The following is an 18,189-nucleotide window of genomic DNA, read 5'->3' as shown; positions in this document are numbered from 1 at the left end:
GTTCATCCATGTTCGCATTTTTTAAGGGGAATTTGTGTTTTTCTCTCTGTGGAATGTCTGTTTTGAACTCTTTATATATATTAGAGATTAGCTCTTTGGATATAAAAGAATTACTGAAACCTCTTTCCCCAGTTCATTGTTTTCCAGTATTGTTTAAATTGTTTTTTCTTTTATCCGTGGAGACACTTTTTATTTTTTTGTACTCAGATTCATCTTTTCTTCCCATGTTCAGAGTTATAACAAGTATCAACTATGTTTTATTCTAATACTTTAAAAAATCCATCTTGGCCCCACTGCTTTGAGGGGCCACTTTCATTGTGTCTTTTTAGCAAAGGAGTAACACATCCATTTTAGAGAATTCTAGTGGAGATACAGGAAGAAAGCTAAAGAAGGGAAAAGGTAGAGTGGATATTCATTTATATCCTTTCGAGCTTGTCTTTTTTTTCTTCTAGGGTTTTGTAATGCATAAATTTTATTTGTTTTCACAGTATTGGGATAATATTGTTCTGAGTCCTGTATTTCCAGTTAATACATCAGGGACATTTTTATTGAACAGATATTTATTGAGAGGGACTTCCCCGGTGGCGCAGTGGTAAAGAATCTGCCTGCCAATGCAGGAGACTTAAGAGACATGCATGCAATCCCTGGGTAACTCTGGGTCAGGAAAATCCCCTGGAGTGGCAACCCACTCCAGTATTCTTATCTGGAAAATTCCATGGATAGAGGAGCCTGGCGGGCTACAGTCCATCGCGTCACAGAGTTGGACATGACTTAGCAAACACGACTTAGTGACTGAGCACAATTTATTGAAAACCTGCTACCTTTTGTCAGGCTGTGGGGGTTTAGGTATTGGGGATAAAAGAACAAAAGCCTGACTTCAGGGAGTTTACCTTCTATAAACAAATTGTAAAATAGAAATTATGTGAGGGTAAGTGCTATAAAGAAAAATCAAAGGGCTGGAGAATGAGAGATGTTATTTTAGAGGAAAGTGGCCTGAGGAAAGTCGTTAGGGAGATGACTTTTGGGCTGACTTGAATGAAGTGAGAGTGTGTTCTGCTAATATCTATGAAATTAAATATTTCAAAGCCGTGAAAATAACAAGTACAGTAATCTTGAGGCAAAAGTATGGCATGACTGGTATGAACAGGGGATTGCGAGGATGTAGGTATTCCTTATTCACAGTGAGCTAGAGGGAGAGCGGAAGGTGAAGAGACCAGAAGTGTCCTAGCAGGTGAAGATTGGAGGTTTTGTTCTGAGAGAATTTTGAGCAGAAGAGAGACATTATCTGACTTGTTTTCTAAAAGCTTTACTCTGGTTGCTTTTTGGAGAAGAGACTTGGAGGGTTAAGAGAATAAGCTGCTGCTGCTGCTAAGTCACATCAGTAGTGTACGACTCTGTGCGACCCCATAGACGGCAGCCCACCAGGCTCCTGTCCCTGGGATTCTCCAGGCAAGCACACTGGAGTGGGTTGCCATTTCCTTCTCCAGTGCATGAAAGTGAAAAGTGAAAGTGAATTTGCTCCGTCATGTCCAACTCTTCGCGAACCCATGGACTATAGCCTGCCGGGCTCCTCCGTCCATGGGATTTTGCAGGCAAGAGTACTGGAGTGGGTTGCCATTGCCTTCTCCAAAGAGGATAAGCTAGGGGACCAATTAGAAGACTCTTGCTTTTATAGTAATCTTGGCTAGAGATACAAGGTGACTTGGATCAGTGTGATAGTGGTAGAGATTGAAAGAAGTGGTTGGACTGTGGATATATATTTTGAAGACAGAACTGACAAGATTTGCTGATAGCTTGGCTATGGAGTGAGAAAAAAGAGTGAGGTTGTCTTGAAAATTTTGGCCTTAAAAACATCATGAGTGACAAAGCTACTTACTGAGTTTGGGAAAACTGCAGACAGAATAAGAGTAACTCTTTGGAGGAGGGGAGGATTGGTTTGGAGTATGTTAAATTTCAGGTGCCTATTAGACATCCAAGAGAAGATATAGAGCAGCAGTTGAATTTCAAGTCTGAAATTCCAGGGGGATGTTGGGGCAAATGGGACATCGTTTACAGCTTGAGTTCTGCTGAAGGAATCAACAAAGAATGCTGAAAAGGATGGGCTAATAAGATAGAACAAAAATCAGGATATGTATTTAGAAGTTTGGAAAGGAGAAGTGAGACAGAAATAGAAACTGAAAAACAATAGCCAGGAGAGTTTGATTGTCAGGCTGGCCAGTGCCTCCCTGCACCCCACTATAGGCAACTGCTGATGTGCTTTATGTCATTACAGATTAGTTTGCGTTTTCTAGAATTTTTATAAATGGAATCAAATAGTGTGGTTTTTTTTGCCTGACTTTAAGATGCATCCATGTTACACATATCACTAGTTTATTGCTAAGTAGTATTCCATTGTATGAATATACCACAATTTGTTTATTCATCAACCTGATGATGGACAGTTGTGTTGTTTCCAGTTTTTGACTATTAGACATAAAATTGTTGTGAACATTTATGTTCAAGTCCTTTTATAGACATAGGGTTTTGCTTCCTGCCCAGGATCAGACTGGCTGGATCACAGAGTTGATACATGTTTGCATGTGTATGCTAAGTCGATTCAGCCCACCAGGCTCCTCTGTCCATGGGATTCTCCACAAGAATACTGGAGTGGGTTGCCGTGCCCTCCTCCAGGGGATCTTCCCCACCCAGGGATTGAACCTGCATCTCTTATGTCTCTTGCATTGGCAGGCAGTTCTTTACAGCAAGCTCCACTGCCAGACTGTTTTGCAAAGTGACCAGTGTTTTAGAGTACCAGCTTCTCCACATCCTCACCAACACTAGGTATAGTCATTCCTACCCAGTGAATCTCTCTCTCTCTCTCTTTATTATTATTATTATTATTTTTGGCTTTTCAGAATCTCAGAGAGCTCCTCCCATAGTCATTCTTTTTAATTTTAGCCATTGTGTTCTGTTTGTCCATTCTGCTGATGTGTTTTCTTTCTTCCATTTTCCTATAGTTACTTGAACATTCTTTAGAATTCTGGTTTGATTTATTTACAGTATTTTTGAGCACATCTGAGCACATGTATATCTCCCCTTTAACAACTCTAATCACTCCTGGACTGAATTTACCAACTTCTCTAGCCTCTACTCTCAATGCCCAGAGAAGTTATCTTTCTTAGTGAAATCATTATTTTTCTTTTCCAACTGCCAAGAAACCTTGAAGTTCTTTTGGGGCTTTTTATTTTGTTGTTTTTGGGGGGGTTGTTTTGGTTTTTTAACTTGCAGTTCATTCTGTGTATAAGATCTTAAACTCTGAAATTTCCCCCTTGATCTTTGTGAGTTTACTTTATTATTTAGTCTAATTTTGATCCCAATGATTGAGATAAGATGCCCTCGTCTGTGTTCACATGGGACCTGTACTTTGTTCCAACTCATCTGTAACGTAATTCTTAACTAGTGGTTAAAAGCCCAGAATCTGAAGTAAGACTGACTTCAGATTCTAGCTTCACCTCTTAATAAATGGGTGATCTTGGGGAAATTTTAAAACCTTTCTGGGCCTCATTTCTTCATTGTTAAATAGATCTGATCATATAATCTACCTCCAGAGATAATCCAAATAATGAGCTTTTACATTTGGTCTCCAAAGATGCTTTTAGTTTACAGAAAAAGGCAGTAAACTTTGACTTGATCCTGTTTAGAATATAGCTGACAGAAAACTCTTCAAATATAAATAATTTGGGAGGGGGATTACATAGTTTATTACCATGTTGATACCAAGTAATTTTTAAAATTCTCTTTTCTAGTGTAAGACAAGGTAGATTTGAAAGTTTATTTGGAAAACAGACTAAAAATAGCACGTTTGATTTTTGTCCAGTACATTTTATGTAAGCAAACATGATTTTCTTCAGTATGTGTTGTGGGCTGGGGTGGGGATAGAATCAAGAATACTTTTGAATTATGGGCTACCAAGAATTTTGCAGGTTATTTAAAAAGCTATCCTAGAAAGAATATTTATTTAACAGATTGACTGGTGTGACTATATAAAGTAGTAAATTTTGGAGGAAAACAAATATATTAAATGTCAAATGCAGAATACATTCTGCAGATAAATGGGCAGAAGGATAGGAATAGTTCATGAAGAAGGAGGACTATGGGGGAATGTATCCTGCTGTATTAAAAATGTACAATTGAGATACTTTTGAAATTCCATTTTGCATCTAGCAGAGTAGCATAACAGACAGTGCTGCTGGGGTTGAGGTAAAATTGTACTTCATTGCCAGGCGTTGTAAATTGCTAGAACCTTTTTAGAAACTCAAATGACAGTACAGGGCAAGAACCATGCAGATTTACATTTCTTTTGTCCTAATTCTACTACTTCCTAGATTTGTCTATAGATGAATTTAGCCAAAGCATAAAGGATATATTCAAGAAGATATTAAGTGTCAAAATATGTATAAATCTGTTGGCTTTCCTAGTTGGCAAAAAGCATTTAGTTGTTCAGCATCCCTCCCCCCATCCCCACCACACTCATCACACATTCCCATGTCACTTTCCATTCATAGATAGAATACGGAAATGATTTTTATTTTTTCATGAAAGCCATTCACAGTTAATTGTACACTCTCATTCCTCACTCTTTAACCAAGTTTGTTTGCTGAAGCAGGGATGTCAAAGAAGACCGTGTTCTGCCTGTTGTTGTTGTTGTTCAGTTGCTAAGTTTGTCCTACTCTTTGCGACCCCATGGACTATAGCCCTGCTGGGCTCCTCTGTCCATGAATTTCCCAGGCAAGAATACTGGAGTGGGTTACTCTTTCCTTCTCCAGAGGATCTTCCCGGGTCAAGGATTGAACGTGCATCTCCTGGATTGGCAGGCAGATTCTTTACTCCTGAGCCACCAGGGAAACCCTGTTGTTTTGTCTGTGAGCAGAGCAAAAAAGGGGTCATGAGAAAAGGGAGTTTTAGTGGTGCAGCAACAAGTGAGACCACACTTGGCAGTGACACAGTTTTGCTTAGAAACGTCAACTCCAGAGCCCAGTTCTTCTACTAGACTCTTTTCTCCCCTTGCACTCCCTCCCACTTTCCCTTTCTACCCTTCCCCGCAGATTGGAGTAGTGTGCTCTGATATTTAAGCCTTTCTCTTAATGCTTACAAGGAGAGGAAAGGGATTTGGAAAGGAAAGAGTATCGAAGGAAAAACCCATTGACAGCTCCGTAGATCCAAAGAGTGGTGATGCTGCCATTCAGTTAGGAAGCCTGTGGTTACTTTAGAAAGAAAACCACCCATCATCCATGTTATGAGATGCTGAAGTTACAGTACTGTACACTTCATTTATACTCAAGGTTTGGGGATAGGGTGCTGTGGCACTTACAAAACCTTTGGAAAACCAGGCTTTTAAGTGTTCAGCATTGTAGAGGCCTGCAGCTTAACCAGTATGAAATGTGTGTTTCTAGTTGTGTTTAAATGACTGCTTTATTATACAGGCTTTGAAGGATTAGCCATTGATCCCCTTCCCCCAAAAAAGTTAAGATTATTATATGAAGTACTGAACTGTTGAGAAATTATTTCATAGCAATAATTGTTAAAAAGATATCCATTTGTTTTTGGTACAGATGGAAGTGTAGAGAATGAGTTTTCTAACTAACCAATGATTGCAACCTTCATGATTTGGCTGATTGGAACAAATAAAATTTCAGGCTTTAAGGGAAATGCTTTAGAGATGGCATTTTGGAATAATGTGAGTCTAGACCCTGTGAATGTGATTCATTATGGAAACCTGGCTTACATCACCATTTAAAGATTGCTTATTATTTACTTTTGCTTTGGTTTTATAACTTGTGTATAGAGTGAGAGGAGAGCTGTTGAGCTCAGTTGGACATCAGTGCTGGAAACGAGAGTTGTACTTGAAGTCCTGTGGTGAAATACTTGTGTGATTGGACTCTTCTGTATGTAAATCTTGATACTTGGACGTTATGTAGATGCCTCTGAACTTTTTCCTTCTTCATTGACCTTTTGGGAATTGTTCTGGGGTTTTTTCATGTATCTTACCAAAAAAATTTTTGTTAAGTTATTTTGAACATATAATAACTTAGAACACTCAGGGTTTATTTTACGTTTTATTTATTAAATTAAGAGATAGCAAATGAGGATGATTCGTGACCATGGCTATCCCATAGTTGGCAGAACTTGATAATGTGAAGTAATTTGTCCTATGTATATACACTTGTAATCACAGTACTGGTGCAGATGTTTTCTTTCTGTGAGCAGTTGAATCTGTGAATCACCTCCTATGGATATGGGTGTCCCGGTGACAGGGAGCTAGCTGTTGGGTGTCGTAAATAAACAGCTTGCTCCTAGTTGGCTGCTCCAGAGAAGAGAGCAGGCATAGAGCACGTGGGGTGAAGATTTTCGCAACGCCTATAATGACCCGGCTAAAATTCGCTGAGATTTTCTGCTGTGGCTTTTTCGTATAGATGCCAGAGTTCATCTGTTTCGGATTTTCACAAATGATTCATCTTGCTGTCATATTTTCTTAGACTACAGTGACTAAAGCGCCTTCGAGTCACTTTTAGGGATTTTCTCCTATCACAGTGTATTGGAGAAGAGAACAGTGACATTCAAGCTCAGTCCTGTTTTCCATCTCATGCTGATTGATTCCTGTGGTACATGGAAAACTGTTTCTCCCTGAAAATGGCATTCTGGTGATTTACTGTTTTCTGTGGGAGAAAACTTAATGGCCTTCTCTTCTGTTTCTCTTCCAGAGAAAATCTGGAAAAGTTGTAAACAAACCATCATTTCTCTAAGAAAATTTTGGATAGCAGAAATTCTGGATAACAGGTAAAAGGAGTGTTTAAATTTCTTTGATGATGCTGATAATCAACTGTAATCTGCAGAAGTGAAGCAGGAGAGGAAAGATCGAGGAGAAGAGCTAGGTGTGCTTTGTGTCAGGGGCTGAATTAGGGACTGTACGTATATTATCTTGTTTAGATGGTTTTTACCAAGATTCTGAACGTAGATCTAAGAATCTCAGAATAAAACTGTCATTTGAAATGCTGTTGTAAGTAGATTTACCTCTTGGTTGGATTTTCTGTCTGCAGGCATTTTTTAACATCAACCATAAATAAAATACAGAAGTATAACACAGAATGCTAGGATCTGCTGTGATGAGCCCTAGCTAAGGCTTCTGAGTCTCTGTCTTTTATTTTAGTTCTTGATCTTTGCCAGTTATTAATATTTGCAGCTATACCATCTCCTTAATTCTTGTTAATACTTTGTTACCAGATCTGGTATTTAAGTTTGCCAATAAGGTGTCTCTTCACAGTGGAGTCCAGCCCAGGCGTCCCCATCGTGTTCTTGGTGCAGTCTTACTGTGGCTGAATAAGTGTCCCTTTGTACTCTTCCCTCTATCTCACAAAATTCAGAAAGTCTAAGAAATAACACTATATGTAAAACATCCAGTGTACTTTAAGAATTGTATCTCAAATGACAGCTACAATTTTACCTTTTAAACTAGAGAAGACATGAAAAGAAATCAGACTTCTCTCAGACCCTGTCAGCATACACCCGTGCTCATAGCCTGAGGGGAAGGGCCTTTCCTGATGGTGGTGTGGCGGGTGAGGCAACGTTTATTCTGTCATTCTAGTATGAGCCTTGAAGTTCGATTTCACGTATGTAGAGAAGTAGTTTCTAAAGATATCATCAGTTTAAAAAAAGTAAGATTTTAGTATTTGCTGATCTTTCTTTGGTATTTTTCATTTTTGTCAGGGCGGACCAGTTTAGTCACCATGAGTTGGAGCTTCCTCACTCGCCTACTGGAGGAGATCCACAACCACTCCACATTTGTAGGGAAGATCTGGCTCACGGTATTGATCGTCTTCCGGATCGTTCTTACAGCGGTAGGAGGAGAATCCATCTATTACGACGAGCAAAGCAAATTTGTGTGCAACACAGAGCAGCCGGGCTGCGAGAACGTCTGCTATGATGCCTTTGCACCGCTCTCTCACGTGCGCTTCTGGGTGTTCCAGATCATCCTGGTGGCCACCCCCTCGGTCATGTACCTGGGCTATGCCATTCATAAGATTGCCAAGATGGAGCACGGCGACGCAGACAAGAAGGCCGCTCGCAGCAAGCCCTACGCAATGCGCTGGAAACAGCACCGGGCTCTGGAAGAAACGGAAGAGGACCATGAAGAGGATCCCATGATGTATCCAGAAATGGAATTAGAAAGTGAGAAAGAAAATAAAGATCAGAACCAATCTAAACCTAAGCATGATGGCCGGCGGCGGATTCGGGAGGATGGGCTCATGAAGATCTATGTGCTGCAGCTGCTGGCAAGGACCGTGTTCGAGGTGGGTTTCCTGGTTGGGCAGTATTTCCTGTATGGCTTCCAAGTCCACCCATTTTATGTGTGCAGCAGACTCCCTTGCCCTCATAAGATAGACTGCTTTATTTCTAGACCCACTGAAAAGACCATCTTTCTTCTGATAATGTATGGTGTTACAGGCCTTTGCCTATTGCTTAACATTTGGGAGATGCTTCATTTAGGATTTGGGACAATTCGAGACTCACTAAACAGTAAAAGGAGGGAACTGGAAGATCCGGGTGCTTATAATTATCCTTTCACTTGGAATACGCCATCTGCTCCCCCTGGCTATAACATTGCCGTCAAACCAGATCAAATCCAGTACACCGAACTGTCCAACGCTAAGATTGCCTACAAGCAAAACAAGGCCAACATCGCCCAGGAACAGCAGTACGGCAGCCATGAGGACAGCCTCCCACCCGACCTGGAGACTCTGCAGAGGGAAATCAGAATGGCTCAGGAACGCCTGGATCTGGCCATCCAGGCCTACAATCACCAAAATAACCCCCACAGTTCCCGGGAAAAAAAAGCCAAAGTGGGGTCCAAAGCTGGGTCCAACAAAAGCAGTGCTAGTAGCAAATCAGGGGATGGGAAGACCTCCGTCTGGATTTAATCTTGGCTGGGCTTAAAGCTTGTGCTCTCATAGTTCATGGTAAGCAGCGGCTCACTGAAAAACGACTTCCGTTGAGTAAACATTTGGCTCTGCTTATCTTCAGGGATGCTGTTGGCTCATGATCCAAGCTCAGGGGACTCTGAAGGTGGGGCTGGGGCAAGGGGGAGAGAACGGGAAACACAGCGTTCCTGGATACGAGTTCCAGCAATAATACAGTTGCAGAACTTTACATTTGTGTCTTCCAGATCTGGAAAAGAACAGATATATTTAAATCATTCTTGTTGAACAGTTTTTGTATGTACAGTATTATGGTACTTTTTTTTTTTTTAAGTATGAGAACTTTTTTTTGTATTTGTACATTGGACCACTGTAGTTATACTTTTATATTAAAGGGGAGAAAAATCCTTAAGGTAATACCTATTAGGCTAGTGTTATTACTTTGTTCAGCAAACTCTACCCGGGGTTTAAAGTTTTAATAGATGCTATACACCTAATAAAAAGTGCCTCTCGTGTTACAGGGACAATTTCAGATATGTGAGGAGCTGAAGGGGGATAAGTCAGTTCTTAGCCTCGGAGAGGAAGTCCACAGTAGAAGGAAATGGAGATCTCGCTCTGACTTGAGAAATCTTTGAATCTTATTCATATGCCCAGAGTTGTATCTAGTCTTTGAAAAGCTATTTTTGTTTCCAAGTGATTCACTGCAGGAGTCCTTTAAATACCACGCCTTGCTTTGATGGTGTGTATGTAACGTCAGTTGTTTAAAAAGTCTGACGCACAAAGATGTCCTCAACCAGTAGCAGTGTGGAGACTGTGGCTAGAACTGTTCTGAGATTCCTCTATCACCAAGCAAAGCCATGCCTAGAAAAGAAGCCCTGATGTTTAGTTGTGGGCCTGTTTGATTTGCCTTAAATCTGAATCAAAAAATCTGCCTCTCTCTGGTTTCTTAAGATGCCAGTGATGAATATTTTCTTTTATATGTTAACAATAAAAATACAAAAATTCCCTTCTAGGCTAAAAATTAATCAAAGCCACTTACACTGCATGTGGCAGAAGGCCTAAGTTCAACTTCCTTCCTTCTTATCATCTATCATGGGGTTTTTATAATCTACCTACTTCTGCCAAATTTGGTTTCTGCCCCGAAGACCAGTTCAGACCTGGGATTCTGTCTGTAAATAGTCTGAAAGAGAATTTCAGTATTTATTCACTGTAGGCATATCTGTTTGTCAGTGACAGGCATTCATGTTCACATAACACTCATAATTTGCAGTAGTATTTAACTGCCATTTTCAACCTTCTGTTGGATAACTTTGTTCTGTCATGTTCACATCATTTGTCTTACAGTTAAGAGCTTCTGAGTGAGAGCTTGGTAAAGATTTAAAGAAAGGAGTGTTTGCTTCACCAGGGAGCATTTCATTTGGGACATCTCACTCCTCTAACAGAAAGTTAATTGCAAGCCACCTGGAACTTTGAAATTCCAGGAGTGGGTTTTGTTTTGTTTTTGCTCTTAATTTTTAAATGTCAGTTCTTTATTATTTAAGAGGGTCTTAGAACAGCATCCTGTGTACAGTTCTTTTTTCTTTGTTCTCCATTTCTCCCCCTCCCCCAAAAAAAATTCAGTTGAAAATTTAAGCTTATCTTCTAGCCATGCATTTACATTTATTTTGCTTTTTTTAAATCTGTTTATTTTACCCAAGAGATGCTCCTCAGGATCTCTAAACATTTGAGCAAAAGGTCAACTCCAGTGAGATTGAAGGGAAAATTTCAGAAAATGACTTATATGCGTATGTATCCTGGATAATTACCAGATCTGCGTAGTTTCCTTCAAAACAAAGTGTTACTAAAGAATTTCAAGTAGTTATTCTAAAACAGGCAAGATTTTAAATACTTCAGGCTGGCTAAGATAAAGACCTACCAAAAATTCTTATGTCAGTAGAACTTCATGCATGCTTCTGAATTGAAGGACAGGAAAAAATACATGAACGTAGGTTCATGTCCATCTATTCAGAGCCTGAGGGAGAATAGAGTGGCTTTGCTATTGGGAGGGTTGGGAATTTGAATGATAGGAGAGGGACGGAGTCAAGCAGAAATGCCAGGCAGACATTCGGCGCCAGAAGCATCCACTTAGTTTCTACAGGCAGGGCCTCCGGTGTTTCATCTTGGCTTGTTCTGATGAGAATGTTATCTTTTGTGTCTGGATAATTCTTCAACTTCCTCAAATACATAGAAAGATATTCTGGGTCACCTTCGCATGTGTTCAAATCTATTTTTATTCTCTCACTAAAGTTCTACATATGACATAGATTTCCCAACTCTGACTGCTTCCTTGATCTATTTCTTTTAGCCTTTGAACGTACAAGTTTGCCAAAACCATTCTCACCTGATAACATGTCATGGACCTACATTAAGAAAATGGCCCTTTCAATGTCTGGCTTAACCCACTGAGTGAATAAAAAGACTGTTCCAGTTACTGTTCTGGAACTTGCAAGTGGTTGTATAAACAGCATTTTTTTTTTTCCTATCAAAATCACATTGCTTTGAATTGCTGCATAAGACATGCTGTGTCTTATGACATGTGCTTCTCTAAATAGTAGCTGAGTGCTTAGTCCTTCACGTACTATAATCAGGATATGGTCAACAGCATGTTTATATTCCTTAATATACCATCAGATTTATTCAGATGTGTGTCCTTTATAAAGCAAACAGGGTTTTTTTTTCTTAGCTCAAATTTGAGGGAAGAATTAGATCGCATTTTCCTCTGAAGAAATGTTAATGTGCATTTTGTGGCTTCATTTTTGCTTTCTGCCTTAGTTTTGCTAGCTTCTATATTTGTTCACTTAAAACCACAGGTGTGTGATTTCATTAGAAGTTAGTTTTTCTGGGGATTTTCCTTGACTAACACCTATAGAATTCCTTTTGATAAAGATGAACTCTGTCATCTAAAATGGTTCTCACAGGTCAGAACTCCCACACATCTGTCTTTAAGAAGGACACCTGTGTCTTTGGAAAGAAAAATGTCATCATTAAGTACCTTAGCTGTCGTTTCTTTGTGGTGTGAAACTAAGCAATTCCCTCTACTTTTCCAAGTTCCAGTAGCCACCTACCTCTCAGAAGTGTTATGGAGTGGTTAGAGAAAGCCTCTGGTGAAAAGTATTAAAAGACCAACTGTTGGTCATTGTCTGAGCTTGAAGCTTCGAAAAAATCATTGAAAGAACTATATGATATAGTAAGATGTCCTTCGGTGCTCTTTATCACAGGAATCCGTTGTTGAAACACTGAACTTGCTCTAGCAGCTTATTCCGAGAATGGACTTAAATGTTATTCCTATTAGTCATACCTATGATTTACCCGTTAAGCTTATAAATGTCCAGGCTTTGTGTTTTCCATCTCATTTATGGAACTGTACACTTGTAAAAATAATACCTATAGTTGAGGATAAATTTTTGGCCAGGCAGTGTTTGGTAAAAGGCAAGTATGTTATACTTGAACCTACTTCAAGAAATGCCTTTTTATAAAGGAAAGGTCTTTCCTGACTGTGAAGTAAAGTACCTGAAGTCAGAGATACACAGTTGCTGGTCGTTTTGCTTGAAAGGTTCCAGATATTGATTTTATCTTCATAAAATCATGTAATTTCATGAAGAGTCTTACCACCTAAAAATAATAAAGCCCCTGCACTTATACAGTGCCGAGTTTGGAAATAAAATTTCAACTCACCTATGTATCATAAATCTGTAATAATTCACAGTCACCATCAAATGTTAGAATCATTAGGTTGACTTGCATACTTGTGACTCATTCTGGCCATATATCATGGAGAGTTTAAAAGATTTTATTTGTTGTCTCTAATGCAGTTGTGTTGTTTTTGTTGTTTTTAATAATGGTGTTGAGTTTTGTTCATGCATATTCCATGTTAAGAATCATACTTTTAAAAGAAGCAATCCGTGTATTCCAAAATGCAGGAGTCCAAAAGAAAGCCCTACCCCTGTACAAAGTCTCTGCAGAAATGAAAGAAGTGATAATTCTGCATTTCAGGCTTGGCTTGTTGAACCAGCAAAGACGTTTGGCTATAATATGCTTCCGAGACCGGAAGTGTTTTTCTTCATTATACTCTCAATTGTGTTCTCTTCAATAAATCTCTTACAGAAGTCTCTACCTCAGGCACTGTTAGATATGATTAGCAGATTGATACTGAAAAACTTAGCTAAGACTTCAAACTTTTAAATGTAAAATTCAACTGTTAACTAGCAATTTAACGTCATGTAATGTTCAGTTTGGATATTGTATGAACAACCAAGGAGTTACCCATTCTAGTGCCAAAGATTACTGGTTACTAATTTCATTCTGTACAGTTAATGTAAAACTTTACACAGTGGGGACAGACTCCTCTCAGGGCCTTGTCTCTAGGAAGAGTTTTGTTGGTTCTGAATGTTTGTCATTTCCAAATACAGTTTAGAAGATTTCATTTGTGGTCTGTGCATCTTTTTCCAAACTTGAAAACTCAACTGCCAGGATGTGTCATTTTGAGGATTTTTACCCCATCCTTTGTATAACATAGTGCCCGAGAGCTTAATGGTTTACACAGGAAACCTGATATGGAAATCTCTTCCAGTATATTCACCTGTAAGTTGATCTCAGTGGGAATACAGGAGCAGGAAATTTTCAAAGTAGAGGCTTGGGCTCAAAAGGTACCACCTGATTTTTCATAGCTGTGTTAGAATTCCCCTGGGGTTGCTGTGGCTGGAAGGGTTTGGCATGTTTGTGGCGTCTCCATCTGGGGAGGGTAGGTGACCTTGAGAGGGCAGGGGTACAGTCTAAGCAGCCCCTGGGAACACACCCCATCTCTGGCTCCCCTTGGTTCTGGACTCCTGGAGAAGCGTGCCTTCTGGGAGGGATGCCCCTCACAGATGGAGACCAGTCTTGGTGTGACTCCTCCACTCTTTGAGAAGAGAATGGTGTGGGGGAGGGCTGAGGAGAGGGTAGCCTTTACTGCAACAATGCCCTCTGTTCCCCCAGACACAGAATCGCGGACAGAACAGGTCATGCACTGAGCGCGCCCTGAGCAGCACAGACTGTAAACTGGTCAGCCAACCATATTTGGTAATAAACGTGTGAGCCATTTGAAAGCTGTTAGAGCTGCTAGTTTGGAAAGAAGTTTCTTCAGCAGATTTGCCATGAGAACAGAGACTAGTACCTGGAAACGGTGTTGCATCCAAGTTAAAATTTGTTTTCTTTGCCATGTAGAGTTTAAAATAGTTTTTCTAAGGTTTTGAGGGCTTATACCAGTCTTAACATGTAATGCTGTTAGAGTTGGAAGCATATTACCCAGGAGTGCAGAGCATACAGAGGTTGAGGCAGAACCGAGAACAGACCTGGGTCTGCACACTGATTGTCCAGTGGCTCAATCCAGCATCCTTTGGTCTTTTCCTGGAGAAGTGCAGAAGCCGCTGTTGGTGGGGCTGTCATGGTGGCTGGGGGTGGACCCTGCTTGGTGGACCTTGCTGTCTTCAAGCATTTTTTCCTAAATGACCATTGGACCACCATGAAGAAGTAACAGGGAATGCCTATTCAGATGTTGGTTCCTTGGACCCATCTCAGGCTCAAATAGTCAGAAAGTTTTCCACGTGGTTTTTTCTTAAGAATCTTTTATTAAGGTATAATTTACACAATGTAAAACTCATTCCTTGAGCGTGTAGTTACAGATTGGTGCATTGAGTAAGCTACAACTGGAAGATATAGAAGTTATATTTTCCAAAATTCTCTATAGGTGATTCTTATGTATATTAAGGTGTGAGAACCGCTTATCTTAGGAAAACAATATAAACATGAAGTGTGTGCCAGAATAAAAGGGAGAAGGGGATTGATTTGAGTGATCACTGTTCAAGGGGGTTTAAACCAGACAGAGCACATGAATGTCATCTTGTGTCAGCTCGGAACGATGGCTGTCTGGAGTGGAGGACTGGAGATGACTCGGACTGGAATCAGCTGAATAATCCATAAGTGATTTGGGAGAGGGGCAGGGGCTACCAGGAAGAATGCTGTCTCCAGCTAGATGTTTAAGCATGTTTACTAAATTTTTATTGGAGTGTAGTTGACTTACAATGTTTTGTTTCTGCTATAGAGCAAAGTGAATCAGTTATATATATATGTGTGTGTGTGTGTGTGTGTGTGTGTATATATACTTTTTTTTTTTTTTAAGATTCTTTTCCCATATAGGTCATTACAGAGAACTGAGAGGGCTTCTCAGGTGGCTGAGTGGTAAAGAATCCACTTGCCAATGCAGGTGACATGAGTTTGATTGCTAAGTCAGGAAGATCCCCTGCAGAAGGAAACGGCAACCCACTCCAGTATTCTTGGCTGGGAAATCCCATAGACAGAGGAGCCTGATGGGCTACAGTTCATGTGGTTGCCAAAGAGTCGGACATGACTTAGCAGCTAAAACAAGAGTGTTGAGTTTTCTGTGCTGTGCTGTAGGTAGGTCCTTGTTAGCTATTTATCTATATAGTGTAGTGTGTATATTGTCAATCCTAATCTCCCAATTTAAACCCCTCCCCACCTCCACACCCCACTCCAGTAGTCTTGCCTGGAAACTCCCATGGATGGAGGAGCCTGGTAGGCTGCAGTCCATGGGGTTGCTGAGAGTTGGACACGACTCAGTGACTTCACTTTCACTTTTCACTTTCATGCATTGGAGAAGGAAATGGCAACCCACTCCAGTGTTCTTGCCTGGAGAATCCCAGGGACAGGGGAGCCTGGTGGGCTGCTGTCTATGGGGTCACACACAGTCGGACACGACTGAAGCGACTTAGCAGCAGCAGCCACCTCCACAAAGCATAAGTTTTCAAAACATCTTCTGGTAGGCATTCCGGACTTCCACTTTATCACTATGACTAGACCCAGAACCATCCCACCTTGTATGTGAACAAGTTGGTACCACTGCTTCAGAGTTTCTCCACCTTACATTTTATGACTTCCTTGAGGAAAGTAGAAACAGGAAGTGACTCAGGTTGGAAAGCAAAAGAGAAAAGAGATGATGGTGACAGCCATCTGCTGTCAGTTGGTTTTCTCTCCTGCCTTCTCAGTTCCAAGGACGTGCACAGCATTTCCTTGCTGTGCCCTTGACATGCTGTGCCTACTTTCACTGAGATTTGGGGATTGTGAAAAAAGCCCATGGAAGCCCACTGCTAGAGCCTCGAGGAAAAGCTGACCGGATTCCCTCTTTACCCTCGGCCGAAGCTTCCACAAGTAGCCTTGTCTGCTCTGCGGGGCCATCACGCAGGGTATGGCTGGCTGACAGCCTTAAACTCCAGGCAAGGCAGAGCCAAGCAACTGTTCATAACCGATTTCAGTGCATAGCCAGTGACCTGAATGGGACCTGACCATGGGGAAAAATGATACAGAACTAGACTGCTTTTTTCAATTTTATTTTTAGTTTGTGTAGTCAGTCCAGTGAAAGTGAAATTTTATCTTTGCTCTGGAAACACTGAAAAACACTGACAGGGAGCTCCTTCGGCCTGGCCCGTTTTCCGGAAAGCGTGTTGCAGCTGTGGCTTCTGCCCAGTGGGCAGAGACTGATGTTTGATCCTGGACCCAGGTGCTACTGAGAGCAAGGACAGGCCTCAGCCTCTGACTGCAGAACCCTCTGCCCAAGGATTGGGACTCCTTAAGACACTTTTAATGCCAAAAGCCATGGAAACAGGGTGAGTGTGATTTGTCAAAGAATTGTTTACTCCACATTCAGATGGGAAAATAATCACGGACAAAGGAGATACAGCCTTTGAACCAGCTGTAATTACAGACCAACTTGTGATGTTGAGTTCCAGTGATCTGCTTTGGGGTCTCGTTGACCCAGAAGAGACAAAGTGTGGAGTGGGGACTGCTTTTCCTTTATGTTAGTTGACCCTAGGCAGTGAGCAGCCGCTCAAGCCAGCTCTGATCCCAGGAAATAGCTGCAGGAAAGAAGGGTAGAGCATTTAGCATAGATCCAAGCTAAGGGCATGGAGGGGTGGGGGAACAGGGCAGGGGGAGGGGCGGTTGTGGGTTAAGGAGAATGCCCGCCATAGCACAGCTGGGTACTCCCAGAGAACGTCAGTGTAGATTGACCTGGAATAGATGTCCTGGAGCGCATCACCCTTGATTTAGGGTTGCCAGATAAAACACAGATGCCTGCTTCCATTTGAATTTCAGGTCAGTAGTATATATTACATGGGACATGCTGATATTTAAAAAATTATTTGTTATTTATCTGAAATTCAAACGTAACTGAGTGTCCTGTATTTTTATTTGTTAAAACTGGCAAACCTACCTTGATGCAATTCAAACGTTGTGTTCTGAGGCCTGATGACAAGAGGATGGAGAGGTTTTCCTGGTGGTCCAGTAGCTTAAGAGTCCGAGCTCCCAAGGCAGGGAGCCCAGGTTCGACCCCTGGTCAGGGAACTAGATCCTACATGCTGCAGCTAAAGACACTGTGTGCCGAAACTAAGACTCGGTGCAGCCAAATAAAAATAAACATGGGGAAAAAAATAGAGATGGAAAAGACTGTAGTCAACTCTTAGAAAAACTAAGCAAAAGCCGTATGCTAAGTCTGAGCCACTTCATATGGAGAGTAAGACACGACCGACGAGTGCTTTTTGGTCTTCCATTTTTATAGCAGTTCTCTTGATGCAAACCATTTGGGGGATTTATAATTTTATTAGTAACAGTTTAATAACCATGTCAACCCAAGCTCAGGCCAGCAACCATCTGCCTTTAAACACACACACACAAACCTATTAATCTATCAATCCCACTTCTGGGTATGTACCCAAGAATTGAAAGCAGACTCAAAGAGATGTTTGCACACCAATGTAACTTGCAGCATTTTTCACAGTAGTCAGGAAATGAAAACAATTCAAATGTCCATCAACAGGTAAGTGGATAAAGAAAATATAGTATGTATAATGGACTAGTTCAGCCTTGAAAAAGATCCTGTCACACGGTTGAGCCTTGAGGACAATATGCTAAGAGAAATAAGCTTGTCACAAAATGACAAATACTGTATGAGTCCACTTACATGAGCTATTTAAAGTACTCAACATCAGGGAAGCAAAGTAGAAGAGTGATTGCCGGGGGCTGGGAAATGTTGAGAGTTCCGGGTTTGCGAGATAAAGTTGCAGAGATGTGCCACACGGTGTGAATATAGCCATCACCACTGAACTGTACACTCCAGAATCACTGAAGGTAAATTTTACATGATACGTTT

The 18,189-nt window shown here is 40.9% G+C and overlaps 1 protein-coding gene across 1 annotated transcript in view; it reads left to right on the top strand.

The window, feature by feature from the left end:
- The window catches only part of GJC1 (gap junction protein gamma 1), a 31,841-nt gene extending 18,428 nt beyond the window's left edge, over window positions 1–13,413 (top strand). The window contains exons 2-3 of the mRNA XM_018065251.1: window positions 6,741–6,816; window positions 7,744–13,413. Coding sequence (XP_017920740.1) covers window positions 7,764–8,954 — 1,191 coding nt within the window. The 5' untranslated portion in view covers window positions 6,741–6,816; window positions 7,744–7,763 and the 3' untranslated portion in view covers window positions 8,955–13,413. The remainder of the gene's footprint in view (window positions 1–6,740; window positions 6,817–7,743) is intronic.

The sequence above is a fragment of the Capra hircus genome, chromosome 19 (genome assembly GCF_001704415.2).
Source record: "Capra hircus breed San Clemente chromosome 19, ASM170441v1, whole genome shotgun sequence".
NCBI lineage: Eukaryota > Metazoa > Chordata > Mammalia > Artiodactyla > Bovidae > Capra > Capra hircus.
This window is presented reverse-complemented; position numbering and strand designations above follow the sequence as displayed.